Below are 22,672 nucleotides of genomic sequence, written 5' to 3' on the forward strand. Positions count from 1 at the left end.
CTTTATTCTCCATTTTTTGGTGCTCGTGGCTTGTTCCTTTTTCTCCTGAAACCTGCTCCTGCATTCAGATCTTTATGACCAAAATTATTGCAAATAGAACATTCAACTTCATTTTCAAGAACCGAAAAGTTGTTATAGGTCCTCTTTGTAATCCCTGTCATACTTCTTTGTTTTTGAGCTTCCCTAGTCATGATTGTTTTATATGCAACACATTGAGCTGCTTTGTGACCAAAGTTATGGCAAGAAAAGCATTGTCCATTGAAGAAGCTTCTGCGGTTATTGAATCTACCAGCCAACTGATTGTAATTTCTATTTTCATCTATTCTTGTGCCAAACTGAGAAGATTTTACCTGTGGTTGGTTGTAGCTTTTGTTCACCCTTAAGAAGGATTGTCCCTGATAGTTTCTGTTTGTAATTCGTCCCTGCTTTACCTGATTATCTTCATTGTTCTTCTGCTCATTTCTTCTTGCTGCATCAAGATAACTTTTTGAGGTGGATGCTTGAGAGGTTTCTCCATTATAGCCCAAACCTGTCTTGTTTAGAGGAGACCGCTGCACATTGATAATCTCATCCAAAGTTTCAGATCCTTTGACAAACTTAAGATTAATAGCTTTTGTTTTCTCAATTTCTTTTCTGAGACCAACAATTTCACCTTCTAGTTTTTCAAGATGTTTTTCCTTTTCATCAATTTGAAATTGCAAAGTATCAATGATCACACTCTTTTCTTCTATGCATCTCTTGAGTCTAGTAATTTCATTATAGAGATTATCCACATCTACAGCATCCTCATAATCATCATCTTCAAATGCCATTAACAGCTTATATTTATTACCTTGTTCATCTTCATCACTGTTTGATAAGCCATCACTATCTTCATGGGTGTAGTAGCTTTTCTTATTTGCACTTTGTTTCTTGTTCCATCTAGCAGGTTCTTTTCCTTTATCCTTATAAGGACATTTTGCAGCATAATGACCTACTCTTCCACAAGCAAAGCATTTGAAAGGTAGCTTACCTCTGAACCTTCCAGCACCCCTTTGAAGATTTCTGACAAAATTTGATTCTTCTTCCTCTTCTTCTGGAACATGGCTTGCTTCATAGTAATCTTCTTTTCCTGATGCCTTAAAAGCAGCTTCCCTTCTGTCTGATGGACCTCCCTTTCTCATTTCATAAGCAGTTAGAATTCCATGTAGCTGAGACATAGTGAGAACTTTGAGATTTTCCTTTTCTTCTATTGCAGATACTTTAGATTCAAACTTGGGGGATAATGATCTTAGAATCTTTTGAACTACTATAGTCTCTTTTATTTCTTCACCCAAATTTTTCATACAATTAACAATCTCATCTACCCGAAGAAAATAATTAGCCACACTTTCATCATTATACATCTTGAGAGTCTCATATTGAATCCTGAGAGTTTGAAGTTTAGCTTGCTTTACCTGTTCATCTCCTTCATAGCTAGTGATCATTTTGTCCCATATCTCTTTTGCTGATTTGAAGTGCATGACCTTCATGAATTCTGTTTGGGATATACTTCCTAATAGAGTACTGACTGCTTTTGCATTTGTTTCATATGTCTTTTTCTCAGCTGGATCTGTAGGAGTAGCTGAAGGAAAAGCATAGCCTGTTTCTACAATGTTCCAAACTTCTGTACCAAGAGATTGAAGATATGCAGTAACTCTTACCTTCCAATAATTGAAATTTGTTCCATCAAAAACCGGTGGCCTGATTGATGCTTCTTTCTCGTAGTTGCTCATGATGAATGATCTACCTTCAAGCGATCAAGCTTCTCTGAAGGACCTGCTCTGATACCAATTGTTGGAAATAATACTGAGAGGGGGGGTGAATCAGTATTATCAGATCAATCAAACTTTTCAATGCTCAGAAACATATACGCTACTTCAGTTAAGTGAACCAGCGTGTACACGCTACTGTGACTAAGTAAAACAGCGTATAAGAAGAAAACTCACAATTTAGTTAGCTTATTCTTCAGTTAAGTGCATCAGGACATTATTCACCACATTAACAGTAAACATGTGCAGTATAACAGAACAGATCAAAAGCCACACACATGAACACCAAGATATAAGGTGGAAACCCAATGTGGGTGAAAACCACCTGCTGCAAGTTGTCTCTATCTTTCTTTAATATGAAACTTCAGTTTACAATCTTTTGTACTGGTGCAGCCTTATACCAGTACGCAGGCTACAACCTGCAGAAGGCTACAACCTTCTCTCGTTCTCCAAACTTCCTTGGAAGGGAGCTCCAACCCCCTTTGCTCTTGTACTAGCCAAGATACTAGTACGTAGGTGCTGACCTACAATCTTCTTTCTTTCAGGTATCACTTTTCATACATTTTCAGACTTGGATATTCCTGAAGCACAACATTACAATCTGAAGACCACAATTCATTCAATTTCCACAACAGATCATTGAAGCATAAAACAACCAAACTTTGAATCACTGAACCACTGAACCCTGTCAATCACCAGTTACCAGAACACAGAGCAGACTACAGAACTCTGCAATAACAGTCAGACCCCACTGTAAACCCAAAATCAAGCTTCAAAAGATATACGCTACTTCAATGAGCAAAACCCGCGTATACACGCGCTTTTACCGAAGCCAACCTGCGTACAGATCTAAAAATAAACTTTCTCAATTTGCAGCTGTACCAGACATTAGTTAGACCCAGAACATAACATTGCGACAATATGCAGATCTAGAAATACGCATAATCAACCATATCATGATAGTGCATTTCAAACCATTAGATCCCGATCTATCCTTAGATCTAGTCTTCCATCAACCGATGTGATCTCTCCTTGGCTTAGATCAAGCAACCCAGAACCTGCATATCAGATCTCTTTCTCTCTTAGATATTCAAGCCTTGTCGAAAGATATTTTTGCCTAATGATCTTCTTCTCCTTATATAGCCTTAGGCCTTGCTCAATACCAAGAGCCAAAACCATAGAAACACAATACCATCAACTTCAAAACTAGGGATCGACACGCCCGTCGAGACACAATGGTCCGAAATCATAGGCACAACTTCCAAGGACTAACCACCATGGACCAAAAGGTACTTTTCCACATACACGCGCTTTTTCTGAATCCAACTAGCGTGTACACGCGACTTGGTCTTAACGAACCTGCGTATATGAACTTCCTTGGCATGCTGTACTAAGATCTGTCTTCTGATTAAGTTGCCATCACCTGTACCAACCTCTGAGCACCTGTACCAACCTCTGAGAGAGTTGCCATCAAGGACAACACTTGAATCATAATGCCAACATCTTTGTCATTAATATCACCCTCTAAGCATTAACATAAGATAGAAAAAGCATAGCATGTCAAGTCAAGATTTTGTTTGAGTGATGCGTACATTTTTAGGAGGGTCATGATAGAGGAGTTCAACAACCCATATCACTAACATCAAGGTATATAGAGGGATTGGTGCTCTTGATTAAATACGAGTTCCATACCCTAATACATGACAAAATTCAATGGAAACATTGCAATCCTGAAATCCTGAAAAACTGATAAGTCTGCTGGATTTTGAATGAAATCTAAAATTATACTTTCTCCATATGAAATCCAATGAGGTCGGAACCACTCTCAAACATCCTGAGTCATTTCATGGTAATGTTAAAAATTGAAGTAAAACGCATATCAATACTAGGGCCATAGACTTGATCATTAAGCTGCCCCACTCAAAACTTATTTGTTTCTTTGAAAAAAAAATTGCATTTGGAACATCATTGCAAAAAAGGCAAAACACTCCCGAAAAGGCAGGAAGCGTTTTTTTTTTTAGGGAGCGCGCTCCCAACCCACTCCCGAGTCACTCCCGCACAGAGCGCGGATTGGGAGCGGGATCAGGGGGGAGGCACTACCCCGCAACACTGTGCTAGATTAATCATTGTAAATGACTCATGGTGATGATATATATATATATATATATATATATATATAATTTTGTGTTTATTGGTCTTGAATGTACAACCCTCTAGATTCAATATCAAGAGTTTGATGTTTGAGGTTTGATTTATATATCAATGTTTTTTCCATATTAATGTGCCAATATAGTTATTTGAAGTTAATGTTCCCTTATATTTTATTAAATTAACCAAAACAAAAATTGATAAAAATGAATTTGGTTTGTATATTTTAATGCTTGCCACAGTTTGTCGATTTGCCAATATTTTCAACAATTCTCCTATATACCAATATCCTGACCCTTGGTAATTTTTTGCCAATACCAATTATTTCAACAATGGATTTAACTACCTAACCCCTAGCCTCAATATAATAATATTAATATAGTCACATGTCACTAACATATTAAGTTTTAACTGACTTATATGTCCATCTTCAATTCTAACATTCTATTGGCCACGATATAAACAGTCAAAAGTTTGTTACTATCAAGCTTAAAACAAATGGAAAAAAGAAGGTTGTTATTAGAGAGGTCTCTAACCAGCTTGTCCTTTCACAAAGGGAATGGACGAATCACCCTTCTTCCAGGCCTTAAGGCTTGAAATGCTCGCAGCTAGGTGTATCCCACCTAGGATGACTCCAAAACGAACAGCAGGAATGCTTCCAGTTATGAGAAATGAAAGAAAACCCCCAACAAAAAGAAGTGCACCTGTATCACATGAACAGTTGCAACAACTGATTTTATAGACAACAATAAAGAGCTCACATAGTTTGCTTGCTCGAAAAGATACTTGCAGATATTATTGCTGTGTAATGTTTGTTGCATGCTCATTTCAATATCATATCTACCATGGCAAGATTGTAATGCTAACTGGAAAATGAATATAATAAACCTAAACACCATAATAGAGAAAAAAATTAGCACTCTTACCATATGGAATACCAAGGCAAAAGTCATGAATTTTAGACAGGTTTTTAAGATCATCTGGGTGAACACCAATAGCAGTTTCAGCTACTTCCTTTACGGTCTCAGGAACATTTTCAATCCAAATTGACAAATTTTCTTTTCCCTTTACACGCATTTCCTCCGCAGTTGAAGTTAAAACTGCTCTCATCTTTTCTGACTGTAGTTTCAACTGCTCTGTCGTATCCTTTAACACTATCTTCGCTTTTTCAGCATAGACAGCATATGCCTCTTTTGAAATTCCCTGCATTCTGGAAGCCTGGTCCTTGAAAGCATCAAGGGATTGCTTCCATGCTTCCTCAGATTCATCTGCTTGTTTCTCAAGTTCATTTCTTACCTTTTCTACATCAACATCTGAGGAAGCCTGCGTATTTGAAATTTAAAAAGTAATATCAACTCAGCAACTATACGGCAAAATCAGAACCAATCAAAGAAAAGCACAACATATCCAATAAAACAACAAGAATGAGACGAGACTGCCTTCCATTTACCCAGTTGTATTCCAACAATTTTCAATACAACCAAAGAAAATATCAATAAATGATTCTGAGTACTTCAGTGTCTTACAAATACAAGTTTCGTATATAAATTGTTGAAACGGGAGGCACTTGGAACAGACATTATGCTTGCACAGTTAATCATGTATAATGCTTATTAACAGTTTCCGCAATCCCAATGGTTAAATTCTATCTAAGAGTTCAGTACATCTAAACACTGCAGATGCCATAAAATGGAGTATAGATGTGTAGGCCTTTAAACATGCATCCACAACCCACCATATATAGTCAGTTCACAAACAATAAGTTATATTTTTATTAAATTAAAGCCATGGTATAAACTAGCTCAGTATTCCATCTTGAGGCAGATTGACCATAAAAAATTAGAACGGTGAAACAAAAGTGACACTCAGACACATCATAGTGATAACATTGGTTCATTGCCCATTGTTCATTTTCAGTTTTAACTTTTCAGTCTTGACTCTAGATACTGATGACCTTAGAACAAGTCTTTGACTCGTCACTTTTAACTACTTTTGAGTTTCAGTTCTTTCAGTTTACTATTCCACTCTTCAGATTTTAATGTCTACTATTTTGCATAGTACTAATCTGATTCTAGAATAATGAATGATTTATTCTAATCAATGTAGATTCTAGAATGATGAATTTAAATTAATGTATTTCATTATTGAATTTGAATTTGAATTTGAATTTGAATCATGTTCATATATATATATATATAGAGAGAGAGAGAGAGAGAGACCCCAATGTCCCCTCGTCCCCCATGAATTTCACTAAAATTTGGGGATGATCCCACATGCCCCCCCCTACATCTCCCCATCCCTGCGTCCCCCTGTCCTCAACTTTGTGGAACAATGATAAATATGGGAGGACTTGCCTCACTTGTATCAGTGTGCACTTGGAGAGACACACTTCTCTTGGCTTTAGCTTCTTTTCTCCAGTTCTCTGGGGATCACTAATTGATCGACTTTTTTGGGGACTTTGTTGATGTGGATTTGATCTATTTTCATGGATGATTTATGGTGAAGCTTGGGACGATGAATGGTGAATCTAGTAAGTGGACTATGTTTATCTTGGATAGTGTTTTATTGGATGAATGTAAGTATGCATTAAGCAAGTAGGCACAGTATTGGTTTCATTATCATTGTTAAGCAAGCCCTTCCTCCAAGTCTTTGGAGAAGTAGCAAGTGGACTCCCCTTAAATCATCTTTGGAAATTGGGGGCTAACATCTTAAAACCCTAGGATAAGTGAGTGGACTTACACTAGAAGTTTTGTGTCTAGTATCTACTCAAAATACCCTAAGTTTGTTAGTTCAGACAACATTAGCCTAGATTGAGAAAGGCAGTTTGTTAGTTCAGACAACATTAGCCTAGATTGAGAAAGGCACTTGTCCTATCTCTTGTGACAATCATTTATACTAATAAAATCATTTATTTTTATTGTTTTAGTGTAAGTAAGGATTTAATTGCAACAAAATCATATATTTTCAGCATTTACTGTCATGGATGTTATTGTTCTAGGGTTAAATATTTGGAATATATTTAAAAAGTAAAAGTGTTAGTTTTAAGTTTATTTTCCAGCCATAAATTAGGGCTGACTCTAGGGTTTTAATTGCTTTTAAGTGTTTTTCAACGGCAAAAAATTGTTATAATTAATTCTCTTGTTTATTCATTTTATTAGCCCTCATTTTTCACTTTATTATCATAGTTCTGGGCCTAGATTTGTTACTGTTATAAACTAGTTGGTTGCTGCAATTTCTGATCTTACATGGTAATTTACTTTAGCCAAAGGTGATTTCTTGATTTTGTGTGTTTAGGGACCTTTTTTAGGCCTTTTTCGGTTGACCTAAGCCTCTAGAAGAGCCATAGGACCCTTTGAACTCAAAAGAAATTTACCTACAAATTCACCTTAAACCATAATTACTTGACATCACTCACTGGTGGTAAATCATTGTGTAACCCTTGGGGTCATTTAGCTTAACTTGGTTGGGTTAGTTTAACCCTAAGATCTACGACAAAAGACACTTTCGTGTTGGATCGTGTCCATCCTAATACGAGGGAAGTAGTTGTTGAGGTGGCAGTGGTGACACTCCCATTGCTGCATAATTTGTTTAGAACACTTGTGAGACTTTGCACTAATGTGCTAGATTTTGCGGTAACAAGACTTATTTCTATTATGATATTTCTTGCTAGTCCATCTTTGGGGAAGCACATAACAAGTCTTATAAGTTGTCTGGTAATATATTGGAAGAAAAATAAGTATTGGGTAAAGATTTCACTATGAAAAAATGAGTCCGTAAGTCAATTCTAAGAACTTAGGAAGTTGTCAAACACTTTCATAACAGAATACACAAGAAGATGATGTTGTTGGTTAAAGCATTAAGAAATGTCAACTTCTACTATAATGGGTAATCCTCTTGAAATGGTGTTAGCCCGTCTTCTTTTAGTGAACTTCAAGCAATATCACATTCTTCTTCAAGTTGTTGGCCTTTAAAGTATGATGATGCACACTTTAAAAGTTAAAAGATTTTAGCTTGTGTATCTCATGTATCTCATCACGTTGGTAACTATACAATTGGTTATCGTATAAATTTATAATTTCCTCAGATATAATGGTCAGTGAGACCTTAAGCAGCAAGTTTAAATGTTTATAGTTGATATTTTATTGCTTAATATCTATGCCCCAAGATATATCTGCTAAGGTTCTTGATTAGGATTTGGTTTTCTGTTTGTAAAAGAATTTAATATTAGCAAAATATAGGCAAACTTGGTAGCTTGTTTTAGATATTGGCAAATATAAGAAAGCCTTATAGTATTTATTGTGTGTCTCTACTTTTTCTTTCATGCATGTCTTCTTCTCCAATCAGGTTGTATAGTTAGTTGACCTACTGGCTTCATTCTATCAATTGTTGGAGTTTGTTTGCAGTTTTGGTCATATTATATCCATATGTTTTATGTAAGAGAATTTAATATTGGCAAAATATAGGAAAAATTGGTAGCTTGTTTTAGATATTGTCAAATATTGTCCAATATCTGCCTTAGAAGGATAAATATGTGCATTATTTTCTGTTCTGTATATCACCAACTTCATCTTCGTTGTGCTTTGCATGGGTGGTAATGTCTGTGCTAGAATGATTGTGTTCAACTAATGACATGTCAATTAGCCAAGAGGGTTGATGTCGGATAGGCATTTGTGGGATTGTTGATGCTAAACAGAAATTGGTCTGTCAAAAAACCCATGTAAGTGATGTCTACAGAACAGCCAGATGTATATTCTCATTATGAATATAAAGCTTTTCTTCTAGTAAAAAGAATATATGTATACAATATGGGATTAGTAGAGTTGATTTGATTCTGTATTAACTCTTTCTATATATAATATTAATATAATATTAAATTATATAATTTACTTTACTTAAGATTAATGTTATATAATATATATAGATTATATAAGATTAAACATTTTTTTCCAAAGTATAAATACCTTGTGGAATCCCCCCTCTTCCTCAGAATATTCTAGGAGGGCGGTTCAGCCACCAATGCTAACAGCAGCAGGTAACTTTGAGGGACTCGACCTGTGACCTATGGCCTCCTCATCTGCAACATACCTTAGGTGGATGGTTCAACCGATTGAGCTAACCCATGGGGCTATATAAGATTCTTATATGGTATAAGTTCAAGTTATATTATGTATAGAAACATAATTTATATACTTTAAAAATAAATAAATATATAAAACTCTCAAATTTAACTGCAAATTTTATAAATGTTTTGTCATGGCATTTTTTGTTGAATTTCATTGCTGTTGAATGCGAACATGAACCACGTGACATAGCTTGACAACTTGTTATAGAGATCCAACTCATGTATCTATTTTTTTTTTTTTCACTTCTGGTTCACGGATACCCGGGTCAATGGGTAGCCGCTACATCCAGGGTTGTTCAACACTGAGTGGACGCACCCGAAGGCATCAACACCCCTCGGCCTATTTACTGACCTAACCCCAAGAGCTTTCGGGATTCGACCCTATGACCTCCCATTGGCGAGGCACTTGATTTGACCGATTGAGCTAACTCTTGGGGCTCCAACTCATGTATCTAGTGACAAAATAGAGTATATGCCACAGACTGTCCCCAAGAATTATCTAGTGGCAAAATATAGACTGTAAATGTATGAACTTTTCTGAAGATTTGTACCATCCACAACTGTGTGCCATTCCATCAAGTTATGGGAGTATAGCATTGTTCAATGGTATAAAGTTTAATATATAGCTCTTTTCACATGTTTCTATATTTTAAGTTATACCGTTTTACATAGATTTTATTTCATTTTTTAAAAGTTGTATTTCTTTATATATTTCATGCATACATTATGTGCACCACTTCCATACCCTGATGCACCTTGATTTCAAAAATGGTGCCGCTATCCTTGCACACTTTAGGTACATAGGTAATGTTTTAGGGTCCTATCTCTCATTCATTATTTTCATATTAGATATAGTCAAGGCAGCCTAGAGTGGAGGATACTTCATATCCTCTTTTCAACCACACAAGTGCCACACAATTTAAATATCCCAACAAAATGTTGTAGCGAAAATGGTAAAATGACTTTTTTGGAGTCAAACCAAGCATTGTTCACTTGATCCAAAATGTTATGAGCCAAATAACCCAATTACCATTAAAAAAACACCATTTTCAGTAATACCACACCTAGAACAAGTGAATGAATGAATAATAAGTCTCTCTGAGGGGGCTACCTCCAGTTACAAGATATCCAATCATAGTATGAGATGATTATTCAAATGAGTCTTCTTGATTTCTTACTAGGAGATAAAGTCATGCTGATGGTTAACAACAATAATAATGGTCAAGAGGTTACAGGTATAGCTGGCTTCAAAGGAATTCCTATGTAAGCACATGCTGTGCGGGCCGTGATCCAGGTGCGGATGTTGGACTAATACAATATTCTCGTTATGGTTAAAAAAATATTAATAGGAAATAAAGAGGACATGAAGTATCCTACACTCTGGGCCCACTTAACTACAACTAATATAATAATATCCTAACATGTTGTTGCTCATCTTTTGCTGAATTATAAGTATGGAGGGTTGGATACTAGTCTTCAGGCTGCTTAAACTGCATTTGCTTAGATATTTTAACTACATAAATGCAGTGTTTTAAGTGTGTATTAAGTAAATTTGCCTCTTCTATCCAAGATGTTGGTTGCATGAGTGTTGGGTGTGTCTAGCGATTCTCATTCATAGTCCTCTAATGCCCACCTTTAGGGGATACACATAAAATGTGTCGACACTATTTTGATGCAACGATGCCTATTTATAGTAATGACACACCAATGCCTAGTTTATAGTCAACCCAAGATGCTTTAGAAATAGTGGTGGAGTCTTGACATATCATATTAATCTTATGAGAAAAGAAACTATTTGCACTTGTTAGGCAACCTAAATGATATTCTGGCTGTAATAATACAGTAAACTTAATGTTATAAATATATATATATGATGCAGTGAATTAGCAAAACCGAACCAGGACCCCCTGAACCAGGAACCGGTCAGAACTGAAGACCAAAAAACAGTAGACCAAAACATACATAAAATATTCAAATTTTAAAGAAAGGCACATATATCCATGTCCATCAATATGAATCCAAACCATACATACACAAATATGCAAATGTTCTCATTTATATACCAAGTAAGAGTGCATATAACCAAAAATAGCACTTAGTGCAATATATCTCTGCACCAAAAATACATCAACAAAGAGGCTCTAAATGACCTCTAGTATCGAAAAAATTCTTTCTACAACAAATACCTAAATACCAGCAAAATCATTGCCTATATTGGGATCCTCATCTTCAATATCACCCTCTAAGCATTAAAATAAAATAGAAAAAGCTTCACATGTCAAATCAAAATTCTGTTTGAGTGACAGATACATTTTTACTGGGGTCATGATAGAAGAGTTCAGTAGGCAATGTCACTAACATCCAGATACATAGAGGGCTTAGAGCTCTTGATTAAATGCTAGTTACATACCTTCATACACGGCAGCAACCAATGGAAACAATGCAATCCCATCAATCCTGAAATCCTAAAAACTGTTAAGTCTACTGGATTTTGAGTTGCATCTGAGATTCTATTTTTTCCATAAGAAATCCAATGAGATCAAAACCACTCTCAGAAATCCTAAATCAATTAATGGCAAAATAAAAGATAATGAAGCATGTCACTTTTACTTTAAGAATTTAAAATTACCATTAATTACATAGCATTAGTAGGTCCCTAGGGTTGAATATTAGGCTGCCCCACCCATAAATTATTGTTTTCTTTAAAAAAAATTGCATTTGGAGGGTCATTCGTTGCATTGTACAGAACCAGCTAGATTGGTGAAAAAAGGCCAGTTTGGTACTGAACGAGCCTTTTCTGGTTCTGTGCCACCAGTCAGACCAGTTTAGGCACCAAAACAGTCTGACTGGCCAGTTCCACCAATCTCAGTCCGGTTCCAATATTATTGCTTTTAATATGCTCCAAGAAACAAAAATTCTTGAAAAATCAATGAATCTTGAAGTTAATAATGGCAATTTTTAGGAGATAACGCTCAAATAGCTGACAAAGCTATAAAATTCTTAAACAATAAAAACTTTGATTTGGAAATTCTGGGAATCAAAGACAGAACTGTAGTCACAATGCGTACAAAGTTTAATCATGACAAATCAAAGTTAGTGTAACGTTGTACTTCAATTGTACCAACAATTCAGAAGTGAATTTGCAGAAGCATTTGAACTTGGATTTCCACCTCCATAAAATGCAAAAATGGTAGATAGCAGAATACCAGAAGGATATGATTGGCAATTAATTGTTAAGTTAAGAAGTACAGGGCCATTGTCAGCATGCACATCAGCAGCCCTACTATAAACATCCACATCAGCATTAATGCCTAAGCAAAAGAAAAAGAAAAACACAATGATATCAGCATCCCAACCGTGAAAGCACCAAAACAAGAGAAGTAACAATTTTACCAATAAATTTAGCTTACACTTTTGTCTAAATTTGGAAACCATTATGTTAAACAAGAAAACGGTTGGGCAATGAAGGATAAAGGAAGAAAACAAGAAGGAAGAGGATATTCTTTCCAGAGTGGTTAAGGAACTTGCTTTAGAAGTTGTCTTAATTTTCTGCTTCATTCATGTTTTTTCTTTCTTTAAAGGACTCATCCCGTCTAATCAACATTTATAATTTTCTTTGTTTATGGGAGACTTCAAACTTTGTACTAAGAAAGTCATTTGACTCTCAAGATTTATTCTCATAAGAATCTTTGAAATTATTCAAAGCTTTTAATACAGCAATACAGACGTGTGAATTTGTTCACATGTTGGCCTTACATTTCATATCTGATGTTATTATTATACTAATGCTTGTGATTTCTCAATTCCGTTTTCATGTTTAAAATATTTATGACTAGAGTACGTTGAAATTGAGGATACTATGATTCATGAATATATGTTATTAGTATAGAAGTTTTCTTGGAACATTTTTCTGTAATTTTGAAGAATTAGTTCCATTTTATGTTTCAGTAAAATCACATTTTTGCAAAGCATATTTTTTGTCTAAGAGCAATTATTTCTTTGGAAATTGTGTTTCCCTTCATATCTTTAGTTTATTTCTTTATCATCTTTGAAGCTGATTAAACAGAATTACAGTGCCCTCTGGGAAAGAGAATGCATGGCTATTTTTAATGTTTTTAAGCTTAAATTTTCCAAATTAATCAATCAATCATTTCAAACACCTGAACTTCAATTTAATTAGAGAAGTTTACAATATCTAAAATCAACACCTCTAAGGGTTACCCCCTGTGACTACTGAAACCTTTCAACTAGTCTAAAGCAGGGAGGATATTTTCCTCCATAAGGTACCTTGGCCCTGATCTTTTCTCAAGAACAATCTAAGGAACAACAAGTCCCCTTACAGTGTACAGATGACACCTTTTCCAGCTTGGCAAATCCCATGACCCGCTGCTTCTCCAGCTTGGTGAATCTCACAGTCACAACCTATTGCTTATCCAGGTTGGCAAATCTCATGACTCACTGCATCTCCAGCTTGGTGAATCTCACAACCTGCTACTTCTCCAGCTTGGCATATCTCATGACCTACAGCTACTGAATGGTCTCCCGTGCTTTTCCAACTCCAACAGCATCACACGTTTTCCTTGTAGCAGCTGTGCTAGTATGGTAAACTATATCCTAACCAACCCAAAGTCCCCCCCAGATAAAAAAACTTTTTAACCCCCCAACACCATTATGACGTTCTTGGAAAACCTTAAAACGTTAACTCTTCCCCCTCTTGGCATATATATTTAACACGATGACATCAAGAAAGTCGTAGAAATTATGAACACTAGTTGCATCACCAACAAGGAAAAGTTCCACGAGCATGATATTCACTATCTCAACTTCCACATTCTGATTTATTTAATCATGTTGTTTGTTTTGGTGTCCATCATGGTTCTCCCATATCATCCACCCAATTACCATCATGATTGCACACATGCTCACCAAGCTTTATGCTACAATCATTCATTTGTGAATATCATATGAGCTTGAGTGGAGACACCTCAAAGATAAGGATAGGATCATCTTCATGCTCTGTGCCATTATTGAGGCCCACCATCGCTCTTCAAAAGTCTTCAGTGGTTTCGTGGACTTTCAAAAGGTATTTGACATTGCCCCCAAAAAAGCCTTGTCCCATAGGTTGGGTGGCGTTGGCATCTAGGAGACTGTTTTGGTTCCATCTGGAGATTGTGCAAGTTGGTCCTTGGCCATCTTTGCACCACCCATGGCCTCTTAGAATTCATCACGAATACTACAAGGGACAAACAAAGGTGCCCTCTCCCATGAACTCCCTTTGGGATCTACACTAATGACCTAGAATCCTTTCTCAAGTAACACATAAAAAACATGGACAGTTATGTTCTACACCATGTCTTTGATATACCTGCTTCCCATGTCACATGGTTCGGGTTCAGCAATGATTAGGTTCGGTTTGAGTTCAAATCTTTTATGAGGTTCAGATGATGTTCGCCATTAGGTTTATATATATATAGGATAAAATAGTAAGAAATCAACATCAATAAACATCAAAAATGTTATCACGGACATGGAAACTGCAAGGATAAAATTACAAGCTTGAGTTGTGACATGAGGTTCTAAATTTTGATCTATGGACTTGGTCAATGGCTATGAGGTTCGATGAGGTTCGTCGAACCTCAAAAAAATTTTCAGGTTCGCCAAAATTCGAACCTGAAGGTTAAAGTTCGACGAACCTTGTGACATAGCCTGCTTCTAGTTACCCATGATGTAATCCTCTTGACCTCCTCCCCTATGGAGCTACAAACACAAACCGCTGCCCTATTCTACATTTGTAATCTTCAATAATGGACAATTAACTTGTTTAAGACTAAGGTTATAAATTTAATGCATCAAAGTGTGCTCTCTAACTATCACTTCCATTTCCAAGAGGAAGAGATCAAGATAACCACACCTTATGCATACTTAATGTTCAATTTCTAAGGCCTCAGTTCAATTTGGGACATGCTTTGCAGCATCAGTTAAACAAAAAAAATGGCTTTGTTGCCCTCATCCTTATGGTTTAAAGGTTTGGGAACTTGGTTTGCTTCAGATCAACTAGCTAAGAAGAAAATAGTGGATCATTTGTTGCAAACAAGCAATTCCACAACCCATCGTCCAATTGGAGTTCGATGCCCCATCATTTATGCCTCAAGACCATCTTGGACTTTAACACTTTTTTCACATATTTGAACTTAGGAGGATTTTCTCAAGAGAGAGAGAGAGAGAGATACTTGGACGTAACTATTTTCTTCACAAATTTGAACTTGGGAGGCTTTGCCTTCGAAAGGGATAGATACCCTTACTTAACTCTTTGTTCTTCTGAGGATATTGCCTCTGCAAACCCTATTAGAAGGATATGTTTTTAGTTTTCAAAGGATTTCTAGTTACTCTGAGGGTGGCCATCTTCCCTTATCATCATTCCCCCTCTTTAGATTTCTAGGCCACCTCCTACCCTTTAAACATCACCTAAAACAATGAATTGCAGAGGGCATCTTTAATAAGTACATCCAAATCACTTGGATTGCACTCCTTGAGGGTCTTAGCCCCAAGAAGGTAGATCTTCATGTAGTTGATAGAAAGCCTTATTATCAAACCTACATATACACAAAAACACTAGATGAACAACCTTAGGATGCCCCCTTTGGATAGCTCCAAGTAAGCTCTAATGGACTTTAAGTAGTGTCTGATCACCACAACCCATGCAATAATAGGACTTGTCAATTATACCACTTACAAGAGACCCAGTCGAAGGAGCATCTTCTCTTCAAATGTGCTATCAATTATGAAATCATATGGAAAATAAATATGCCTAGCTCAAGTATATCCTTTCTAAAATCTTTCATTATCCAAAGTATATATGCCTAGCTCTTTTAATAAGGGATATTTTCAAACATTGGCCACAATCCCTACATGAACCTCCCTAACCAAACCCCATCAAGAGGATCACATCTTTCTTCCTTATTGTCTTAACCATTTAGGGCAACAAATGGAAAGTAGAGGCCCATATTGCTTTATATATGAAATCAAGTAAAACCTTTCACTCCTCTTGACCCCCCCTCCCACCCCCACAAATTGATTGACCTCAACGAGACTTCTAAGGAACCCCCATTGCAAGTCCCCACCAAACTGGCAAACAAATCAGCATTGGGAGGTCCCAAAGCCCCCCCAACCTTGGATGTTAGGAGTAATGGTTGATTTATTATCCAAAGAAGGGAGAATTAGACATATTTGTCACAAATTTCTAACTCCTCTACCCATCGCCTTGCTTATGCACAACTTACCAATCACGATCAATTGACTAAAAAACTTCTCATTAAGCAAATTGACTGAAAATTTTGCCCTTGAAAACAAACTAAAGGAAACATATATTCAAACTAACCTGAAAGGAAAGTATATCCACAATTAAACTTTGCTTTACATGATTCTTCCAAAATTACATCACAAAAGCCTTGAGACAACAAGTTTTCCTTCATTTAGGCTATAGAAAAATGATACCTTTTATGTGACGGGAATCCCTGAACAAAAGAAAGAAAGAAATTCAAATGGATGTTTTTTATGTGACCATAATCACTACACACACGGAAAGAAATAAACCTAGACAGAATCAGTGTTTTAGAAGCCAGCCGACTCGGCCGAGTTGGTCCGAGCCGGTAAAAAAATTTGCGACTCAGCCGTCGAACCAGTTCGGTCGACCGAGTTAAGACTGACCCGGCCGAGTCATGACCGGGTCAGTGTTAACTCGGCCGACTCAGCCGAGTCCATATCAACTCGGCCGAGTCACTTCATGTGACCAGTAAACTCCAAAAACGCAATTTTTTTTTTATGTTTTTTCTGAGTGTGGGGGACTCCAAATGGTTTTATTAATTGGTTTTTGGTCTTTGGGGTCCATTCCCCTCTCCCCATTGTTTTAAAAAACAGCCGTTTCGAAACCGAAACGGCCGGGTTGATCCGAGCCAATACCTTTTTCTATGACCCGGCGAACGATTCGACTGGCCGAGTCAGCCATGACTCGGCCGAGTCATTGAATGACTCAGCCGAGTCATTGAATGACTCAGCCGAGTCATGGCTGACTCGGCCAACTCGGCCGTTTCCGTTATGACTCGGCCGAGTCACAAAAAAACGCCCAGCATCATGTCAAACTGCGATTTAATAAAATTTTAATGGATTTTTAAATTGTTTTTTGGTTGGTTTGGACTCCAAGCAGTTATAAATTTTCATGGTAATGTTAAATTCTTAAAGTAAAAGTGACATTCTCCTTAATCTTCATTTTCATCCTTTTACTTAAATTTTTAACATTACCATGAAATGACTCAGGATGTTTGAGAGTGGTTTCGGCCTCATTGGATTTCATATGGAGAAAGTAGAATTTTAGATTTCATTCAAAATCCAGCAGACTTATCAGTTTTTCAGGGTTTCAGGATTGGAGGATTGCAAATTGCAATTTTTCCATTGAATTTTGTCATGTATTAGGGTATGGATTCTGGAACTCGTATTTAATCAAGAGCACCAATCCCTCTATGTACCTTGATGTTAGTGACATTGGTTGTCGAACTCCTCTGGGATTCGCTCCCAAACCAAGAGCTTCTCAAAATGTCGCTCTCGCTCCCGTTTTCGCTCTCGCTCCCCACTTTCGCTCCTGCTCCCAAGTAACACTGAGCCAGATGATGTTGGCAACTCTAGTAGTAGCCAGTAGTACTGGTCACAGAGTTTTGTTGTAGAGGCCATTTATAGCCTCCTTGGTTATGTGTTTTTGTTTTGATCTCTATATCATCATCGTGTATGTATTGGACAATGTACTGGGTGACATTTTGATATAATGGATATATTCATGAGCCTACTTTGATCATATGTTGTCTTCTATCTATATTCTAATGCTGTGTGTTTGGAAACATGAATGAAAATCTTTAAAATTATGTGTTTTTATAAAAAATAAATATTTAATGTATTTTTTACAAGAACCGAGTCATTGAAATCGAGCCTGCTGAGTCGATACCGAGTCGGAGTCGGAGTCGGAGTCAACCCTCGGTCGAGTCGGAGTCGGAGTTTTAAAACATTGCCTCTCCCAGTGTTGATATGCTATTCAAATTTCATGGTAATGTTATATTCTTAAAGTAAAAGTGACATTCTCCTTAATCTTCATTTTCATCCTTTCACTTTTACTTAAATTTTTAACATTACCATGAAATGACTCAGGACGTTTGAGAGTGGTTCCGGCGTCATTGGATTTCATATGGAGAAAGTAGAATTTTAGATTTCATTCAAAATCCAGCAAACTTATCAGTTTTTCAGGATTTCAGGATTGGGGGATTGCAATGTTTCCATTGAATTTTGTCATGTATTAGGGTATGGAACTCGTATTTAATCAAGAGCACCAATCCCTCTATGTACCTTGATGTTAGTGACATTGGTTGTCAAACTCCTCCGGGATTCACTCCCAAACCGAGAGCTTCTGAAAATGTCGCTCCCGCTCCCGTTTTCGCTCTCGCTCCCCACTTTCGCTCCCACTCAAGTAACACTGAGCTAGATGATGTTGGCAACTCTAGCAATAGCCAGTAGTACTGGTCACAGACTTTTGTTGTAGAGGCCATTTATAGCCTCCTTGGTTATGTGTTTTTGTTTTGATCTCTACATCATCATCGTGTATGTATTGGACAATGCACTAGGTGCCATTTTGATATAATTGATATATTCATGAGCCTACTTTGATCATATGTTGTCTTCTATCTATATTCTAACGTTGTGTGTTTGGAAGCATGAATGAAAATCTTTAAAATTATGTGTTTTTATAAAAAATAAATATTTAATGTATTTTTTACAATGACCGAGTCATTGAAATCGAGCCGGCCGAGTCGATCGGAGTCGAAGTCGGAGTCGGAGTCAGATCTCTATATCGTCATCGTGTATGTATTGGACAATGCACTAGGTGCCATTTTGATATAATGGATATATTCATGAGCCTACTTTGATCATATGTTGTCTTCTATCTATATTCTAACGCTGTGTGTTTGGAAACATGAATGAAAATCTTTAAAATTATGTGTTTTTATGAAAAATAAATATTTAATGTATTTTTTACAATGACCGAGTCATTGAAATAGAGTCGATCGGAGTCAGAGTCGGAGTTGGAGACGGAGTTTTAAAACATTGGACGGAATATTATAATCATGCTTCACTCACATCTAGCCTTTTACACGTTGTAGTTGAACAAATATATAGACTTGACGCCTATGCATTTAATGATCATGCAAAGTCTAGGGTCCTCAACTCCTGAAGTGTGTCATTATGAAGGCCAACAAATTGAATGGGGAGTCAGTTTCGTACTCCTCATTTCTAAAACCAAAATAAAATATCACTTAAAACAACCTTACAAAAAACATCCAAACCCACACCGTTTTCACGAACCTCGTATGAACGTTCTAATCTGATTTAGCAAAAAGATAGATTTGAGTATGAGAAAAAGATGGCAGCTAGTACAAACCGCAACGGCCCTTCCTAGCTTGACGAGGAAAAGAGTTAATTCTGGTTAATAGAAACTACAACGGCTGAAGAGTTTGCATGTGTCAGGGAAACACGACTATTTGTTGGACTCTGATGCACAAATTATCTGACTGCACGTCATTTGAACAACTGCCGATTAGCCTCCTCAAGCCAGATGGCACTTGTTTCAATATTCACTATTTGATATAGAAACACTGCAACTTCTGAACATAATTGCATAGAAAAGGCTAATCTAGGATTTCTTTCTAGATTTATAGACCTGCATATTTTGACAGAGAGAATTGGCAGTATCAAAACCCATTTTATCCTGAAGAAGAAAGACTTTGCAATTCCGGGCATGGAGGAAAAAGAAGTGATAGCACTGGAATGATATGAAAAAACAATACATTGGTAATAATAAAAACCCAAACATCAGGGAATGTAAAGTAGGTTACCGATCCTTCTTGGGAAGAAGCAGCAACGACGATTCTGTTCTTCGCCCGAGAATCAGAGGATCCAGCAACTGGTTTGCAACGGCGCATGCCAACTCCTCTTCCAAGCCCTGCTTGACAATAAACCCTGACACCCTTAAACCCTAAAACCCTCGTCCACTGCAAACAACAGACCTGCGCTGCCTTTGAAGGGCTCCTTCCCAAATACAAAGGCGAAGCCAGAGACATTGAGGCATTCTGCGCACCAACATCGCCTCTTGAAGTGCAAGACAACGCCATCTGTTCCATATGAGGCACAGATAGTATTGACACGGTCTCAAACCGTCTTTTTTACCGGGTGCCTTCAAAGTAAACCCAAATACGGGACGAATTACAAAAAACTGAAATAGAGGGGCTGAATTTGAATCGACGGGAATTGAAACTACGACCAATAAATTACTAGGAAAATAGGATATGCACGAGAAAAATAGGTGATTTACAGAAGTAGGTGAAGTCGGGGTAGTATAAAATTTGTCAGAGCGATTTCCTGCTCTTCCTACCAGATATTTGTAACATTTCAATTTATATGCCTAACCTCTCCTCTCTCTGCTCTCTGGCACATTCTTTGCTTGCCGTTCGCTAGTTAATATTCTATTGCGGACTTTCGTGAAAAAAAAAATATATTCTTTTGCGGACTGGCCCAGTTTCAATGTTAGTACTGGGCCCTTTCAGCCCAACCCGATTTAATTTGCAATAAGCGATTCCATGTTAAAAGGATGTCACAATCTAAATTATGTTTATTCCATCTACTTAAAAAATCTTGAGAATGATATATGCAGGGTTTGGGATTTGATATCTAAATTATTTTTATTCCATCTACTTAAAAAATCTGGAGAACGATATATGTAGGGTTTGGGATTTGATATAGTGATCTCAGGATGTTTCATGCTTCTTGCAAAAACTTTAAAAAATTAAATTGATAACATTTTAATGTAATATTTTATTTATCTAAAAGTTTATTATTAAAATAAGTTGAATATGTTTTATTTTTTATTATATAATAGGTTTGGAAGTTTATATTATATTTTTTATCAAATTTCAATGTTAAATAAATATATTTTTATGATAAATAACTATATATTGTAAAATAAGAAAGTTGTATTTTTTTAAAAGTGTTTATGAGATAATAAAAAAGTATATTTAGTTCAAGGGGTGTAGAATAGACAGAGAGTGTTTTATTAAGGTACTCTATGGTGTAAAGGTTACTAATTCGAAATTTTATGGGAAAAAATTCATTCATGCGAAGGGTCAGTGTGGCTCATATCGAGTGTGATCTTTAGGTGATTTTAATAGCTTAGATGCCCCTGTGTCACCACTACTCAAACCACAAGTTAGACATACCTCAAGATTCATATAACTTATATATATATATATATATATATAGACACACACACACGCACGCATTCATTCTTAACCAAATTCATTATAAACTTTTGGTATAACATGTTCGATGCCCCTATCAAAAGTTTGTACATACTTTTTTTAAATGATCATTATATGCTTTTTTAAGAAGTGTAAAGATGTTCAGCGGTGGCATGAGCGGGAGGGGTTATCTTTCGCCCTAACGAAGCCAGAGATATCCAATTTGTTTGGGGATTAGGGGAATCAACTAATAACTAGCTGGAATATTTAACATTATGGCAAGGCTTATAACAGGTTCTTTCTAGGCATATTCATCATTTAATGGTCTTTGGGACTCAATGATAGTAATTCAACATGTGAATGAACTTGATGGAAATTTTGCTCAACTCCAAGCTCCCATCCTAAAAAGAATTTATCTTTAGCCGACAAAGTTTGAAAGGATTGAATTCTTTCACGCAAAAGACACCTTAATTCTGAGGTGGATTCCTTGGCCAATAAAGGTGTCGCTCTGGAACAAGGAGAATTGGTTTTGAATGACATGACTCCTATCTTAAAGCATTTGCCATGAAATTTAAGGGGATGTTACGAGGGAATATAGTAATTATAGGATTGATGGCTTGAATTAATTGGTGGCTTGCCCTCATTCCCAAGGTAGTAGCATTTAATGGGTAATGGATTAACGAAATTATTACTTCTATGCATTGGATAAGAATAATAATTAGTGTTGAGAGATGGGAGTAGGGCCCCACCTAAAGTGTTGTTGTAGCAGCTACAACCACCCTCCAAAATTTTGCCTTAGCCTCGTTTTGGAGCCTCCCTTCCAACCTTCACAGCAGCTTGCCTTGCTTCGTCAAGTTCACAAGCTTCAGTGTCTTTCTTGCACAAAGGCAACCTGTCGGTCACAGCTTGATCCATTCCCCTCACAGGTTATTCACCCAGACTTGGTCCAACTGCAGGCTAAGCAGCTTCCCCTTGAAAATTGTACATTTTTGAAGGGTAACCAGCCTTCCCTCCAGAAATTGCGCAATCCTCTCTCGCAACCTGCTAGGCTCCAGGATTGCGCAATCCTGCTTGCCAACACTCCCAGCAGGATTTGCGCAAATTTCCCCAACAAGGCTGCTCAACCCAGAATTTGTGCAAATCTAGGCAACAGTTAACTGCTTTGCCCATAAATTGCGCAAATCTCTTGGGCAGCCAGCCAGCTCCCAGCCAGAAATGCACATTTTTCTCCAGCAATCAAGCGGTCTCTTGCATGTGCAGCTGAGTTGACCAGTTCCCTCCTG

At 36.9% G+C, this 22,672-nt stretch overlaps 1 protein-coding gene across 6 annotated transcripts in view; it reads right to left on the reverse strand.

Moving 5' to 3' along the window:
• LOC149158474 (protein FATTY ACID EXPORT 3, chloroplastic-like) overlaps positions 1-20,701 on the reverse strand; it is a 96,492-nt gene extending 75,791 nt beyond the window's left edge. For 5 of the 6 annotated variants that reach the window (XM_089436241.1, XM_089436238.1, XM_089436240.1 and 2 more), the window contains exons 1-3: positions 19,992-20,701; positions 4,865-5,261; positions 4,475-4,642 (exon numbers count right to left, since the gene is read on the reverse strand). In XM_089436241.1, coding sequence (XP_089292367.1) covers positions 4,475-4,642; positions 4,865-5,261; positions 19,992-20,276 — 850 coding nt within the window. In that variant the 5' untranslated portion in view covers positions 20,277-20,701. The remainder of the gene's footprint in view (positions 1-4,474; positions 4,643-4,864; positions 5,262-19,991) is intronic. The other variant, XM_089436237.1, reaches the window with a different exon arrangement.
• Positions 20,702-22,672: the final 1,971 nt, after the last annotated feature.

This window comes from Pinus tabuliformis, chromosome 5_2 (genome assembly GCF_031772625.1).
Source record: "Pinus tabuliformis cultivar Carrire ecotype Pingquan chromosome 5_2, CPIR1, whole genome shotgun sequence".
Lineage (NCBI taxonomy): Eukaryota > Viridiplantae > Streptophyta > Pinopsida > Pinales > Pinaceae > Pinus > Pinus tabuliformis.